The sequence below is a fragment of the Psittacula echo genome (genome assembly GCF_963264785.1).
Source record: "Psittacula echo genome assembly, chromosome: 4".
Taxonomy (NCBI): domain Eukaryota; kingdom Metazoa; phylum Chordata; class Aves; order Psittaciformes; family Psittacidae; genus Psittacula; species Psittacula echo.
In genome coordinates this window covers 103,223,644-103,240,568 of record NC_137738.1, presented here as the reverse complement: position 1 = coordinate 103,240,568, position 16,925 = coordinate 103,223,644, and the positions used below count along the sequence as shown (strand labels likewise).

Sequence of the window (16,925 nt, the reverse complement as noted above, 5' to 3'; positions counted from 1 at the left end):
TCCGGGGCGGACGGGGAGGGGCCGCGGCGGGCGGAGTGCGGCCGCTCCTCCCCGGAAAGGGCGGTGGTTGCCGGCTGCACGTTCCCGTCAAGATGGTGCGGAAGCTGAAGTACCATGAGCAGAAGCTGTTGCGGCGGCTGGAGCTGGTGAGCTGGGAGGCAGCGGCGGGGAGCTTGGCCGAGGTGAAGGCGCTGCGGCGCTACCGGCTGGGCCGGCGGGAGGACTACGTGCACTACAAGGCGCTGGCCCGCGCCGTCCGCACCTTGGCCCGGCGCCTCCGGGACCTGGGCCCGGCCAGCGCCGCCTTCCGCTCCCGCTGCGCGGCCGCGTTGCTGGAGAAGCTGTACGGGCTGGGGCTGGTGAGCGGGCGGCAGTCCCTGGCCGTCTGCGAGAGCCTGTCTGCGGCCGCGTTCTGCCGGCGGCGCCTGCCCTGCCTGCTGGTGAAGCTGCGGATGGCGCAGAACCTGCGCCACGCCGTCACCTTCGTGGAGCAGGGCCACGTCCGCGTGGGGCCCGAGGTGGTGACTGACCCTGCCATCCTCATCCCCCGCGCAGTGGAGGACTTCATCACCTGGGTGGACGCCTCTCGCCTCCGGCAGAAGGTGCTCGACTACAACCAGGAGCGCGACGACTACGACCTGGCTGCCTAGGGATGCGGTGCCTGCCCTGCCTGTGCTGCCCGCACGCCTCTGCCCCACTCCTTAGGACACCATGGGCAATAAAGACACACGGCGGTACCACTATCAGATGTATAGCCCCCCTCAACATACCTGAAAGGGGAGCAAAGAGGAAACCTACCACTGGTACTGTGTTGCTCTGCTCCCAGCTCCCCTTTGCACCTAGCAACTCCATTCAGCAGTATAGAGAAAGTTCCACATCTGTCGCTCTGAGAAAACACTGGACAGCCCAGCTCCATAGAATCACAGAATCAACGAGGTTGGAAAAGACCTTTAAAATCATCAGGTCCAACCATTCTCCCAGGACTGCCAACACCACCACTAAGCCATATCATTGAGGGCCTCATCTACACAGTTTTTGAACACTTCCAGGGACAGTGATTCCACCACTGCCCTGGGCAGCCTCTTCCAATACCTCTCTGTGAAGAAATTTTTCATACATTCCCATAAAGTGAAACTGCTCGGAGGGAGCCTTACCTGATGGCAGGAGAGGATGCGGTTGGGTTTAAATGCTTGACCGCTACTAACATCATTTGGAAGAGGGCTTAAGCGCAGCTGAGGACTGAGTTTAAGACTGAGCTTGACAGCTTTGCTGCTGCTCTTTGAAGAGATGGCCCTGCCAGTTCCTCCTGCAGCTGGCTCAGTGACTGGGGGAGCTGCTCCTGGGTTTCCTCTTAATACCAGGGAATGCGTATATGGGGGAAAGGCAGAGATTGTGTGGCGTCAGCAGTAAACAGGGAGGCCGAGTACTGCATTTCTGGAACTGTGATAAAAGTTTTAGCCAAAAATGGAATTAAAAATACAAACAATAAAAAAAGCTGACTTCATTTTCATGTGAAATTGTAAAGGGAAGTTTGATGCTCTGGGTTCAGCATCTTTGCTGTACAGGGTTCCAGCTGACAATTAGGCATCATTTATGGAGCCAGATCTAACTGGAGAGGCATCTGGGCAAAAGCTGCCCTAACTAGAACTGCAAATCTGGGGGGAACTTTTGCATTTAGCACAGAAGCGAAACGGTACCTAAGGGGAGCCTCAGGCCTTGTGGGGCTGTTGGGAAGTTTATTCCCCTTTGAAATAAAGAGCACAAAACCAAACATAGAACAGCTGTTACAAGTAACTGAAGAAATGTGTGTGCTGTTTTATGATGTAGTTTCTCTGAGAGTTTCTTCTCATTTTTAAATATTCTAATAAGCTCTGTTTGTCAAAAAGCTACAGACCTTTTGGGGTTTCTTTAATAGGTACAGGGCTATTACTAGGTTATAAACTGGGGGTTTTTGGCAGAAATGCCTTCTTTCTCCTACCCAGGGCTACAAAAGGACTTGGCAGTAGGTTTACGAGTGGAGCTGTGACTTCCCGTCCCAAGTCTAGAAGGCTAGAGATGAACTCTAGAGGGAGTTCATCTGCAGCCACCGCCCTGGGCCTGGCTTTTCTGAACAGAAAAGGGGTGGTTTGGGGGCATTAAATTACCAGAAACTATAAAATACTATGGCTGTTTTTTTAAAAAGCAAACAGTTAAAATTCCTACTAGTCTCATAAGCCAAATAAGCAGAGCATTAAGTTTTAAAGCACTAATAGATATTAAGAAAAGGACAAAAAAGAGGTGGGAAAACTCCATTGCTTATCTTTCGACCTACTCCTGTTTATACTTGAATTTCAGTAAAATATCACCTGTAATACCTTAGCATTTTTCTTGGGGCATGCACCTTGCTTATGGTAAGAAATGCAAATTGAAAAGATGTTTTGTACCTGGAGCGTGACTTTCCTTAGTCTAGACCAATGTAATTTCTTGTGAAATCCAAAAGGTGCCTAATTCAGGTGCAGGTAAAAATGGTGTATTTGCTCCGCTTTACTCTTTTGGGGGGATCAGAATCACAGAATGGTTTGGGTTGGAAGGAACCTTCAAGATCATCCAGTTCCAACCCCCTGCCACAGGCAGGGACACCTTCCACTAGGGCAGGTTGCTCCGAGCCCTGTCCAACCTGACCTTGAACACTGCCAGGGATGGGGCAGCCACAGCTTCCCTGGGCAACCTGTGCCAGTGTCTCATGGGTCTCATAGTGAAGAACTTCGTCCTAATACCTAATCTAAATCTCCCCTCTTTCAGTTTAAAGCCATCCCCCCTTGTCCTGTCACTTTGTAAAAAGTCCCTTTCCAGCATTCTTGTAGGCCCCCTTTAGAATTAAATAACAGCACAGCAACATGCCCTATACAGGGCATTTTACTACTCATATGCTAAAGTGCTGCTCTGCCCAGTTTGTCTACCTCTGAAAGGAACAGCAGAAAAAGAAATGTTGAACCTGCATCCTGTTAGCCTCTGTAGTTTACACCATAAGCCTATTCTTTTTGTGCTAACTCAACTTGTCATCATTTATGTGCCTCCAGCACCTGTAGCAGAAAAGAAACAACCCAAAACCCTATAGCTGTTAAATTAAGTGCTGAGAATTGATTTTCTTACCGATACTGTGAGATAACAGCATCCATCATGCCAGCTCTCCTCCTGCAGTACTAGAAATCAAATTCTTACTTTCTTACTTAAGAAATGCATCAGGCTGTTTATCATAGACTGTTATGCTGTGTGTTTATCATAGAATCACAGAATCAGCCAGATTGGAAAAGACCTTCAAAATCACCAAGTCCAACCTTTACCCCAGTCTGTGTACGTCTTAAGCCTGGTATCCTGCAACCCAGCTGGTTGTACAATAGGTGATGTCTTGAGATGAGTGTCCTGCTCCTAGGTTTTTAACAACTGGAGTCCATGCATGCCCTGGACAATACTGGATCCACTTCCAAGTGTGTTAACAGGGTGTTGTCTCAGCGTGAAAATGGAAGCTGAAGTTGCATCTGACAGCAGCGTGCCCACATTGGTGCTTATGAATGCTGTTAGGCAGATGATGGCTTCCTCATGTGTAATGGTAGTTTTGGCCTGTAGTTCATGGGTTTGAGTTTGTTTGCCAGAGCCAACATGCTGTGGCTGTCATCAGGCAGTTCCTGCAGCAGCTCTGGAGCTGGGGATTGGAAGGGCACAGGAACCAGCTCCAACAGCCTTTCTGGGCACTTAAATTCCAAGGCTGGATCCAATGTTGGCATAAATTGGCAGTGGCTTCCCTGGGTCTGTGTAAGCTGGCACGAGGAGGCAGTCTGGCATTGTGCTTTTGGGGGCCAGATCCTGCAAACTCTCCTCTCCAGCACTTTGGGGGCTTGCAGTGGGAGAGCTTAGGCACACGAGAGCAGCAGGACAGGGTTGTGGGTATCACTGTGCTTCTTCCTGGCACCTTCCCCACTGCGTTTGCCATTCCTCAGGCTGCTCAGCATCTCCATGCAGCCTGTGGGGAGTTACTGGTGGAGGAGAACAGAGAATGGGGGTGCTGGTGTTGAAGTGACCTCTCCCTGTGCCTGAAAAAACCTCATCTTTGCCACCTCTGTAAGTATCCATCCCAGCAGCTGGGGGATGGAGAGGTGCCAGCTTCTCCAGCAAGGGAGGACGAAGCTGCAGCGGGGTCTGAGCAGTGCAAGAGCAAACAGGGAGCAGTTGCTATGCAGGAGCTCTCACTTGGACAGTGGGCAGCAGCAGGGGAGGTTTTACCAGCGCCTACAGTTTTAGAGGGGTTTTTCCCTCCTTGTTTTACTTTTTTTCCTCTTTGTTTTCCCCTGACCTTGGCTTGTCCTTTATTTGAAGGCTTTGAAAGCAGGGGAGCGGAGCCTGGCCAATGTGGGGGAGCAGAAAGAGAGAGCTCTTCATACTGAGCCTTTTGTGTTGCGGAGTGCAAACGGCTGAGGCTGTCACTGAGATGCAAATGTGAGACACTTCTCTTTTTCCAGTAAACAAGCACACAGCACTTTTTAAAGGCTGCTTCCATCCAACAAATGTTCAAGGCCAGGTTGGACGGGGCATGGAGCAACCTCTCTAGTGGAAGGTGTCCCTGCCTGTGTCAGGGGGGTTGGAACTGCATGAGCTTTAAGGTCTCTTCCAAACCAAACTATTCTGTGATTCCATGATTCTTAACATCTTGGTGTGGCTTAGTGCAGGGGCGGTGCTGACCTCAGTAGTTCAGTGACAGCGCATCACCATGAGCACAGATGGCACGTTAGGCTGGGGAAGGAGGGTACATGGTTTCTCAGGATGAAAAATGGAGACACAGAAGCAAAGGTGAAGCTGGGTGATTCCCAGCCTTTCAGGTGATGCTCCTATATCCCAGGTTAGGCCAGGTCCTTCCAGCCATGTCTCCATGTGCTCATCTCAGTAGCACTCCCCAGTGAGATGCTGAGCAGCAGATGGATGTGTCACTGCCTTCTTCAGTAATTCCCTGCCTGATTTGGCACTGCAGATTGAACCAGAGCAATTTCTCACCACTGGGGCATGGGATCACTGTAGTCCCTACCCCAGACATCAAAACATTTCAATATTCACTAGGTCTGGGGGGAAAAGCATTCATAAGAGTTATGACAGCATTTACCTTAAAGCCCCAGTTCTGGTGCCTGCTCTTAGCTGCCTCATTTTAGTCACTGAAGCAACTCTTCTCACCCTTTGCCTGCTGGTTTGGGCCTGCAGCAGCACCTGGGTGGTGGAAAACCTGTCTGCTGCGTGGCTGGGAAATGGGGGGGGGACATGGGGACTTCGGGTGGAAGTAGCAAGCAGCAGCTTTGGAATCAGCGGGAGGAGGCACCTTGCGTTCAGTCTTCCCACACGCTGGGGCTTCTGGATCCAAGGGCTAAATTCAAGTGTACCTCCTTCAGCAGGAATGACCACTCTCACTTCCCCAAGCACGACTCCACTGCAGATAGGTCCCTTCCCCCCTTATATTATCTGATTTTGAAGACATTAATTGTTTCACTTCCAGCAGGGAGAGCAAAAGGGGAGGCAAACCACTAACAACCTCCAGAGATGGAGATCTGAGCATCTCCTGTTTCTGCCTAGATCCACCCATTAGAGGACCCTGCGTGCCCCCAGTAGCAAGTCACAACAGCTTCTCAGCTGCTGTACATCATGTCAGCAGGGCTGGGAAGTACAAGCCCAGATGGCTTTGCCACCCTTGGTTCCTGCCCTGAAGAGCCACTAACTACTGCTCCTGGAGGTGGTTGTGTCACAGACTAAAGTACAGGCAGGCTCTGTTAACGTTACAGTCCACCACCTTGTCACCTGTAGCTGAGCTCATTGGGCTTAAAGTACACCAGGGGAAACCACATCCTAAACTCACCATCTCTCTACCTGCCAGCTCCAACAGCAGCCAGGGTGCAGGGTCCCACCTTGCAGATGCTGGGTCTGGGGGAGATGAATGCCATAATGCAGAGCATCCACAACCTCATGCTCTGTGTCCCTTGCAGCCTCCCAGAAGAATTTAGGTTGGGAAGGACCATTGGAGGTCACGTAGTCCAAAGCCCGGCTCGAAGCAGGGTATATATAGGGCTGCCTCGGTTTTGCATGTCTCAGTGTTGGACACATGAAGCAGAGGTTAATCACCCTTGCTGTGATTTATTTTTCCCCCTTCCATCTAGTCTGAGTTTCCCTTGGTGCAGGCTGGGACTGCTGCTTCTCATCCCCACGCTGGGCATGTCCATGTCAGGAGGTGGGCTACTTTCCTGCAGGAAAAGTCCATTCACCTTTCCTCTGAACACTGGCTGTACACACAGCAGGAAGGGGCATGTCCACCATGACCCCCCCCATGCAGCTCACCCAGAGCAAACCTGACCCCTCTGCAGGGACACACAGGGATTTGGGGTCGGATAAGGGGCTGGGAGGAAGTGGAGAAGCTTGAGGCGGTGAGGATTTGGGACAGGCTTTGGGAGGAGCAGGCTGAAGCCAGGGAGCAGGAGCACTGGCAAGCTGTGCCGGGGACTGCACAGAAACTACCGAGCTCCTTAAAATCCCTTTTGCACCACGGTTGCTCCTCCCCATGCTATCCCCGGACCCTTCTTCCCTCTGTAGCAGTGCCTCGCACTCCACATACCTGGCGTGCAGTGTCCCAGCTGCCCTGCGCTCCCGTCCCGCTGGCTGGAGGAGCGGGACGGACCAGTCGGCCACCGTCGTCCCTCCGGAGCCCGGCGAGAGGCGGCTGCCCCCGCAGGAGGACGTCTCTCTCGCGGGCAGACTGGCGGCCGGGCTCTCCCTGAAGGGGAGGGACCAAACTTTGCCTTAGTGTTCAGATGAGACAATCTTCCTGGGAGAGACCGTCGCTGGGCCTGGAAGAGCGTCTGGCATGGAGCCATCCCCGAAAATCACTGCGCGCCGCACAGGACCCCGCTGCTGCTTGGGCGCTGGGCTGTGCCTTTGCACGGCAGTGACGGGTTTATGCATGGGATTGCTGGCATGCGGCTGTGAGCTTTCCTGGCTTTCCCCTGGTGCTGCCGAAGTGTCTGGTCAAGCACTGGGATCCCAGTGAGGAAATCCACCCAGCCACGTTGCAACATCCTGCAGAGGAGCTGCGACGCTTAGGGGATGCTTTTGGGTGAGGAGGGGGGGGACCTGCAGCAGGGAGAGAGCACTACCCCTTGGATCAAGGTACCTCCATAAACATCCAGATCTTTTCCTCTGGCCTCGTGAAAAGGGGATAACAACACTTTAGGGAAAACAATCTCACTTTTGGGTCAACTTGAGCAGTTTAAGATGGATCAAGTGCAGGTCCCTACCGGTTGGTCGGATCTGCACCTGCTCCCCTACTCCTTTACGCAGCCCTGGCGTTTGCCCCTCGATAACACCGAGTTTAGGGAATTAACTCCCAAACCAGCACCAAAAATAAAACATCAGTTTTCCGAAAGAGCAACAGGTTGATCCAGATGATGAAACAGCCATCTGAGCTTCAAGGCCACTAAAGGGAGGCAGCAGGGGAGGGACAGGAGGTAAAGTTTGTCTTATGAAGCTGCATCCTTGGAGAGTGGGTGAGCTCTGGGGGTGGGATTGTTGGTTTCTCTTCTTCCCCTTTGCATATACACGTGTGGATATAAACTGAAGCTAGCAGATCACAAAGGTGCTTGAAATTTAAGTTATATATTTATACTATGAATTTTGTTGGCAATTCCTTGAAAAAGAACAAGAAAGTGGCATAAAAAGGTCCAAGATTATTGCTATTTTTCCTGCACTTTTGTCCAGCATTCATTTCGGTGATGGACTGGATGCATTAAAGCATAACATTTTCAAGATAGATTTAATGCTGACGAAAGGTCTTGAAAAACAACTCTGAAGACCTTTATTTAATCTAAAGCGACAGGTTCTTCAAGGTTAGTGTGAGACAATGAGGAGGAGACAGTGCGTAAGTGGTTAAAGCAACAGAGACATGCCAAAGCCAATTATACTTTGGTAGCCCAACGAGGAGCTCCAAAATTTATTATATCTTTCAATATTCAGATATTCCCTGATATGCAGGAGTTAAACTCAGTAAATGTCATGTATGGGTCTTTGTCTTGTATCTGGGCTACACAGTCTAACCACCTAAGGGGACCTGCTTGGTGATTCCCTCTGACCTTTTTAATCTCATCCTTTTCTTACAAGAAAGCAGGGTAGGGATGGTTGTGTGTCCCTCCAGCCTGGATTTGGGATGTGGTTGGGATGTTTGTGGGAGTTAGGAACAGGGAAATGGCCCCATCCACCTCTGGCTCCCAGGATGTAGACCCCAGGATTGCAAACCTTCCCTCACATCAGCCTCTGCAAGCTCCCATGTTGGTCCTTTCCAACATGCTCAGTGGAGAAATCACACTCTATTCAATCTGTGAAAATTACTCCATGGAGTAAATACAATGCAAAACACAAAGCAAGGCTATGGAGATGGGATATCGAAGCAACATGTCATAGCTTGATTATTTGCACCAAAGAACATCATGAGATACCTTCACTGACATTTCTTTCATTGCAATGAAGTACCACCAATAATGGATCTGCAGCTCTGGCAAGGGAGGAGCCAGTTTCTATGGTACTGAGTACTAACAGACCCCATAGCAAATGTTTGGCCTGAGCTGGCTGTTTGTTAGCAACATCCTTGAGAAATGCAACGTGGTTTTATGTAGAAGTCCTTTGTATAAAGGGCTGCACTTTGCTCCAGATTTCCGTGACTACAAACCAAACATAACTGTCAGTCTGTGATCACTAGTCTGGATAAACTGTTTTCCGTTTTCCCCACTCATCCCTTTTTCCTTATTTTTGGATAAATCCTGGTTTCTCACAGTGCGTGTCTCATTTTTAATATAGATGCTGCTTGATCTGTTAAAATTACTCTTGAGAGGAGCCGATACATCAGTGAACACCCACTAATCAACCATCACTCTTTTACCAGGCACCTTTCTGAAGTGTGCAGCATGACAGAGCTCCACGAAGCTGTGGCTGTGGGGGACTACGACCTGGTGGATGAGATTTTGAGGACAGGGCGCTGCGACCCGAATCACAAGGATGCGGACTGGCACGACAGGACCCCGCTGCACTGGGCTGCTGCAAAAGGTAAGGGTACCCCTTGCTTTGTTACCTCTGCAAACTGGCATCATAGGTGATGCTGATTGTAATTACATCTCACTATGATGGCAGTTAATGCTGGTGTTAGTTGCAGCTTGTATCTGGTCATTCTGCCTTTAATAAGCGAGAAAAAGGAAAATAAAAATTTAAATGGGAAATTTGCCTCCAAAATAATTTATGGGATGGCCATCAAAGTGTTTTTTTAGGGCTTTTTCCATCATGTGAAAATTTAGCTTACATGATACGTGCATATAGCATGTCTGCTTGTCCCCCACATTACTTTTCAAGGAGGTGGCTTCATACAGTGCAGAGGAGTGATTTCTCATGTACATCTGCCTGAGTGAGCAGAAAGTCAAACCCATTGTATTTGTACCAGGTGTTTATCAAACCCAATAGAACAAAATAATTACAGTCTGTTTTACATTGCCCTCCCTTTATCCCACCTGGTTGAATGAACAACACAGGACCAGAATTGTTTGCAGCTCCCATTTGGTCTTTCACTGTCAGAAGTGTCTGTTAAAGTCAAATATGCCTTTGCAGCCCAAAAAAGAGATGAATGCAACAATATATAATGTGTAATTGTACACAGTGTCCTCCTCCATGCTAAGGCATTTGTTCCATGTTGGGACCTCACATCATGGTGTCTGTCTCTGCTCAGAAATCAAGTATGTGATTTGCTGGTTTTCATTTGACACCATGTTTTACTTTTGCCCTGGTGAATTATTACTTGTTTGAGCATCAGCAAAGGGAACTGAGCTATTTAAGAAAATGATGATGGGAGACTGGCATGGCTTCGGTGCCATTGGAGCAATCTAGTTCAGTCAAGGCAGTGTGAAGCTGGGTAGAAATAACTCTTTTTCTTCTTTAAGCAATTCCACAAGTTAGAAAAATGTGAAGGTGAATGAGAACAAGTAATTCCTCTATCTCCTTTCAAACAAACCTTTGTTTTAGTAAAGATATTCACAGATTTTTCATTTTTTTAATGTTTAAATTTTAGTTTGCATTGAACTAAAACTCAAAACGAAGCAATGAAATAGTCAGTAGCCAGACGGTCCATGACTAATTGAGGTGTGCTGTTCAGAAATTAATAGAAATCTTTTTTATTGTATTGTTGACTTGTTGCAGAATTCTTCTGGAAGCAGTCTAGTTTGGGGGGAAAAAATCAGCATTTTCTAATGAGTATCATTTATTTGATAAATCATGGCCAGGTCATGAGTAAAATCCATCATTGCATGGTGAAGGTATTATGATCAGCTGCGTGTGACCGTCTTCAGCATCCTGAAGGTATAAGGTCTAATGCATGTGCATCTTCTCTCCCTGTTTTGCTGTCCAACGCAAGGGCAGTCGGAGCTGGTCAAGCTCCTCGTGGATCACGGCGCCCGGCATTGCCTGCGGACTGAGGTGGGCTGGACTGCAGCTCACTTTGCTGCTGAGGCAGGCAGGCTGGGTGTGCTTCGCACCCTTCATTCCCTGCACGCTGCCATGGATGCGGCCGACCTCTTTGGTGACACTCCCAAGAGGCTTGCGGAAATCTACGGTCACCAAGACTGCTCCAGGTTCTTAGAAAGGTGAGTAGCCATGGCCAGTGCTGCTGCAGCAGCTGATGGGGCTTGTCACAAATCCTCATTGAGGATCCTGATGACTACACCTGTAGGTCACAAATGAGTGGCTTAGGGTCGCTCAAAGAATCACCGCCACAGGTATTAGCAAAAGTGGGTTTAATATTAACTTGTGAAAGTGTGACTTAAAGCTCAGTGGCAAGGTTCACTCTAGTACTTACTATGTGGAAGAAGTTCTTCCCTGTGCAGGTGGTGAGGCTCTGGCACAGGTTGCCCAGAGAAGCTGTGGCTGCCCCATCCCTGGCAGTGTTCAAGATCAGGCTGGCCGGGGCTTGGAGCAGCCTGGTCTAGTGGAAGGTGTCCCTGCCTGTGGCAGGGGGTTGGAACTGGATGAGCTTTAATGTCCCTTCTGACTCAAACCTTGCTGGGATTCTATGATTCTATGACTCATGTAGCTGATGGAGGGGTTTCTGAGGTGGCTGACTGAGGTGGAAAACTTGTCTCTCAGACCCACATGCTGGCCTCACTTGCCCTGTTGCTGCATGACTCATCTAGGAGCATGGCTGGAACAGTTTAACAACTGGGAAGATGCTTTGAGTGCCCATGCCTAGGACATTGTATAAGACACTTGAAGGCTGTGAGATCACCTCACAGCCATAACACAGCCTGTGGGCAGCCAAGAGTTATCACTGGGGCTCAGAAGCCCTTTTTTTAAATCAGACCACTATAATTTACAACCATAGTGAACACCTTCACCCTCATGCAGCAGTTTTGCATCCTCACGTCAGCAAACTTGGAGTTAATCAGGATGAATTACTGACATTTGTAGTATAATCACAGTTATGCTCTTTCAGTTGTGCAGAACGTCCCAGAGGTGATGGCCATGGTCAGGCAGCACTCTGTGGCTCCGACGGGAGCTGGGCAATACTGATGGGCACTGCAGGCAGAAAATGAAGTGTGTGTCTCCACACTAATACTGTGCAGCACAGAGTAGGTCTGCCCTCCGCTCATGGTGTGCATGTTATCGGTATGTAAATATGAGGGGTATTTTGTTACAGAGCTTTTGGATATTTGCCTCTCATGCAAAAAGAGAGAAAAGGCAATTTTTTTAAAATCTGAGGGTCTGTGCCAAATGCAGACATGTGTATTATAACAGGGCTCTGAGCATTCAAATCCTTCCTAAACCCCAGTTCAGCCCCATCTAGCACCACCATGATCCTTGCACACTGCGTCTCTGACCGCAGGTGTGCCAGCTGCACATCAACATGGAAATATTACATGTATTGACATGTAAATATTATTAACATGCAAATATTAATAGTATTCTGCTACAGAGTATCTGCCACTCACGGAGGTTTGCATGGGCATGCAAAGGACAGGAAACAGCCTTCAAAACACGGCTGATTCTGGATAACAAACACATGATTTGCATCAGGTTTTTTTTGCATGAGAAGGGCTTTGCCCTGGATGCTGTGAGAGCTGCTGAGGATGGGGCCAAGCTGTCACAGAGACGCTGCCTGTGCCTGCCACCAGCTGTCTGCGAAGTGCTGAGTGTTGAATGTGCCAAAGGCTCCAGCTATTCTAAGCCCAGGGCATATATACATTCATAATGTGTGTGTGTGTGTGTGTGTGTGTGTGTGTGTGTGTACACAAAATACATATATAAAAAGTGCCCAGAAAGAGGTTTCTTGCACTTGGTAGCAGATACTTTAGAACAGAAGAGAAGAGAATACAACAGAATATAATACAATAGGATAGAATAGTTCAGCTGGAAGGGGCCTGCAATGATCATCTAGTCCAACTGCCTGACCACTTCATGGATGACCAAAAGTTAAAGCATGTATTAAGAGCATTGTCCAAATGCCTCTTAAACACTGTCAGAGAATGGGGCATTGCCCATCTTTCTCAAGCATTTGTGTATATAGAGAGAGTAAGACAGTGCATCTCTGTGGAGCCATTGGCTTTGCTCCTTGCTTTCAGCCAGAACAGCATTGCACTGATGTGACAGAGCTGCTGTATTACAGAGAAAAGGATTTTTCCTGATATCTAGTGATATTTCTGACAGACCTTCATGAACACTGAGTACCTACAAAAATCAGTCCTCTGCAGTAGGAGGAAAGGGTTTGTCTTCTTTTGGACAAGATTTACACTTAAGAGTGCCCAGTGAAAGAGAACTAGTGACTTAAATCTTGGTGGTTGACATGACCTTCAAAGGTCCCTTCTGACCCAAACCATTCAACGATTCTATGTTGTATGACTTGGAAGTGAAAGATAGATGTACTTGTCATTTGGCATTAAGAGTCTCTAGTACTTATGAATGAGCAGTACAAAAAAAATAAAAGAAATTGGAAATGTTGCAGTGAGTTAATATACCATGTACAGTTGCAGTAAATGTGGTTAAGCCTATTTAAAACCACAGACATTCACAAGACCAGTCTTTGAGACCTTTGATGGCTAAAATTATGATTCCGATGGTGAAAGTCCAATCTTTGATCCTTACCAAAGGTTTCCCACTTCAGCCCAACTCTCAGTGAGTAAATACCTGGTTGCATGGGGTGATGAATGCTGTTAGATTTGGGATGAACCTCAGTGTTTTCTTATGTATTGCTGGCAACAGTGTTGCGAACATACCAATACACGATGTAGATGGGCTGCTTATGAGTGGTGGTGTGACTGTGCTTCGCCCAGTATTGCATTGAAGATGCTCTCTTGCTTTCTTCTCCAGAGCGGAGGTGGAGAGCAGAAACTATCGCAGGACAGCCGCAACGAAAGGAATCCCATTAGACCAGGTTGATGAAGACTGGGAATTCAAGAAAGAAGAACTTAAGAGAAACCCACCATGTTCTTGGAAGAACTATACATCCTTTGCGCAGAAGAAAAGTCCAAAAAGAAGGGGGAAGCAGTAGTGTGCCCTGCCTATTTGGTGCCACTGACAACTTGCAGTGCAGAGCAAAGACCCTGACAGGCCTCAGGTGCACCTCCAGGGTGAAATATGGATGAACAGAAGCAGATGGCCACAAGGATGCATCCCTGTGATGTACTGTAAATACTTATGTTCATAGTGAGCATGTACAAGTGCCTCTTTGTGTGTCTGTATGTGTCAGATCTTAGAAAACTGCAGCGGATGTTTAAATACACTTATACTCGAATTCACTGAAATGTATAAATTTACAGAAATGACAGCAGTTTCTTATATTGTCCGAGAGGGAAATGGTTTTGCTCCTAACTGATTAATGAAAGCACCTGGGACTGTTCTGCTCACTCTGCTGATATCCATGGCCTTTGCTTATTTGCTGTCATCCTGAGTCACCAGGAGACTCTGTAGGGGCTTGTAGCCTCTGGTGGTGCCTCTCACTTTGAGAGTGGGGTGTAGTTGTTTCTTCTGGCTGAAGGGGAGGTGCTGATGTTGACCTTTTACTCTCACTGCTTCTTTCAGGCATGTGTGGCTGCCAACACAGTTAGAGCACTGCCTTATTTTTAGCAGTGTCCCCAGCCATTTTTATGTCTGTGCTCATAGGAATGCTGTGAAGCTGGTCCTGAGCTGTCCCTCTGCACTTCAACACTCTTCATGGGAAAATAATTTTTAACTGTTTCACTTCTCAATTATAAAGAGTTTGGATTTGACCCAAAGCAGTTTTCCATTCCATGCCAGCAGTGAGCAGCCATTTGTATTGACTTCTGACATCTTTTATGTGTCTGCTTCACCTGCTTTTGTGTATCCGCCTCCCTTCCCCATCTGCTTCCCTTCCACTGCCCAAACCTTGTGCTTCTGGAGTGCCTTGGTTACAGGTGTCCTTCGCACAGCACTTGAGCACTGCAGTTGTAACCAACAGCGCTGTGAGCCATCTCCCTCTTCTAGATTTCCGGGGATTAATTCAGCCGTCCACACAGAGGTGTCTAAGCCACGAGAGATGCTCTCAAATACCCAGACTGACCCTGCAGGTCTACAGAAGATCTTGTGCTGTAGCTCCCAACCCCATGCAGATGTTTCAGGTACCTTAGGCATCCCAGATGAGTCAAGAAGGCTACTGGGAAAAAGAGTCAAGCTCCCAGCTTTGTCTTGATCTTAAGGTCCTTTCCAACCCTAACTATTCGATGATTCTATGATTTGTAATTTCCAAGCCATGTGAGACATCAACTCCATTCACAGTTGGCCTGACTGTTGAATTGGTGACAGTGCAAGTAGAGACACGTGTTGGACAGAGTACCTGTTGCCACACTGATAAACTAAACTGGGCTGTTTCTAGCCCTGAGGCCAGCTGGTGAAGTGTCCTGTAGTTGAGAAACACTTTCCCTGCAGCTGGGCACATCACTGCATCTCTCCAGAGAGCACCTTTAGCATACGGGCTGTGCACTGCTGCTGTGCTGTTTCATAACCTGTCTCCTCCAGTGCCAGCTGGGTGGGGCTGGATGCTGGAAACTGGAGGGTGATGCTGCATTGTGCATCATGTTCACGAGGGGTTTATGGAGGTGGAAGAAGGTATCTTCATCATGGCTTAATTGGGCTGCATTCTTTTTGTGCGATAATATCTGCAAGATGTTGGTTTTCTGTGCTGAGTTTTGTGGCATGTGAAGTTTTGAGGGATGATGTTGCATGGGTTGTAGGGAGTAAGATAGTCTTGTGATTGGGACCGTCACATTAAACGATCAACTGCATGAGAACAGAGGGAAAGAAGGGAGGTGTGGTAGTTCAAGCTGCAGACGTGCGTCTGGATGAGGTGTTTAAGATCTGCCTCTGTCTGGACACAGAGTGTCTCAACAGGTTGAGTGGTGTGGTGTCTCCTGCTGTCAAAGTGGGACTCTGTAAAGTTTGGCATCTGATCTAAAAAGCGCAATTACAGCTAAAGGCAAACAGCTAAAGGCAGTGTCCTCTGAGTGTCTGATCAGATGAATCAAACCCTTTGAACTCTTCTTTATTACAGAACAACACAAATGTAATTTTTTCTTGGGTTTTTTTTGTTTGTTTGTTTTTTGGGGTTTTTTTGCTTTACTATTGCAGGAAAAGCCAGAGAAGAGTGAAAGCTGATGATTTGAAAACAGCTCCTTGTACTTTCCTTTTAAGCTCTTCCCCTTTCATTTTTGTGGGGATAGAGAGGAAGAGGGAAGGGAATGGTCTTTTGCTCACGGGTGAAAAAGCTCATGGGTCAAGATGAAGACAGGGAGATCACTCACCATTTGCCATCACGAGCAAAACAAACTTGACTTAGGAAAAATCAGTTTCATTTATTGCCAATTGAAAATAAAAGTAGGATGATGAAGAACAAAGACAAAACCAAAACACATGACTTCCACCCCCTCTTCTCAGCCTCACTCCTTCATTCCCAGCTTCTCTACCTCCTTCCCTCAAGCAGTGCAGGGGAATGGGGAGTGGGAGTTGCGGTCAGTCCATAATTTATTGTCTTTTCCATTTCTTCCTCCTCAAGCTCTTCCCTTGTCCCAGCATGGATCCCTCCCATGGGCTGCAGTCCTTCAGGATAAGCCTGCTCCGGTGTGGGCTCCCTACAGGTTTCAGTCCTTAGGGGCATCCCTCTGCTCCAGCATGGGGTCCTCCATGGGCTGCAGGAGGATATCTGCTCCACCGTGGACTTCCATGTGGTGCAGGGGAATCTCTGCTCCAGCGCCTGGAGCACCTCCTCCCATTCCTTCTCTGACCTTGTTCGCTGCAGGACTGTTTCTCACCATTTTCCTCACTCCTCACTGCTGGGCAGTGATTTTCCTCTTCTTAAAGATATTTTCCCAGAGGCACCACCAGCACCGCTGATGGGCTGCCCTATGATCTCCTGTGGTGGGTCCATTGGAACTGTATGGAACTGGCTTTCCCTGGCATGGGGCAGCCTTGACCTTGCCTCAGAGAGGCTCCCATGGACCCCACAGCTGCCAGCACGTGGCACAAACACTGTGTACAACTGCAGTGGGTCACTGCAAGAAGAAAGCTTGACTTCATCCCAGATCACACCTTGCACAAAACCCACTGTCCTCGGTGCTTTACTGCTCCAGAGTCCATTGGTAACAGCAGATGTCATGAGAAAGAAAAATCAGAGCAGGAGCGCAGTCACACAGGGCAGGGGAAATCATGTTTTCACATGAAGTGGGGCAGAGAGAGGACACATAAGGCTGGTGTGGTACAGGAGCTTTTCACCCCACCTGTCCACCCTGAGGCCATTTCTGCATTGCTAAAGCCAGTTAGTACCTCTGGTGAGTAATAGTGATCAACATATTCACACTTGTGTTATAAACCAACGCAAGATAGTGATA

General features: G+C 48.2%; 2 protein-coding genes across 2 annotated transcripts; both read left to right on the top strand.

The window, feature by feature from the left end:
• Window positions 1-92: 92 nt before the first annotated feature.
• Window positions 93-1,499, top strand: IMP3 (IMP U3 small nucleolar ribonucleoprotein 3; the record flags this gene model as incomplete). The annotated part of the gene is made up of 1 exon (XM_080616031.1): window positions 93-1,499. The coding sequence occupies one exon, from the start codon at window positions 93-95 to the stop codon at window positions 648-650; it is 558 nt and encodes a 185-aa protein (XP_080472157.1). The 3' UTR covers window positions 651-1,499.
• A 7,461-nt stretch (window positions 1,500-8,960) lies between these two features.
• Window positions 8,961-13,576, top strand: ANKRD66 (ankyrin repeat domain 66; the record flags this gene model as incomplete). Its single annotated transcript, XM_080616965.1, has 3 exons — window positions 8,961-9,099; window positions 10,451-10,679; window positions 13,396-13,576. 3 exons carry the CDS (start codon window positions 8,961-8,963, stop codon window positions 13,574-13,576), a joined length of 549 nt encoding a protein of 182 aa, XP_080473091.1.
• Between the last annotated feature and the right edge of the window lie 3,349 nt (window positions 13,577-16,925).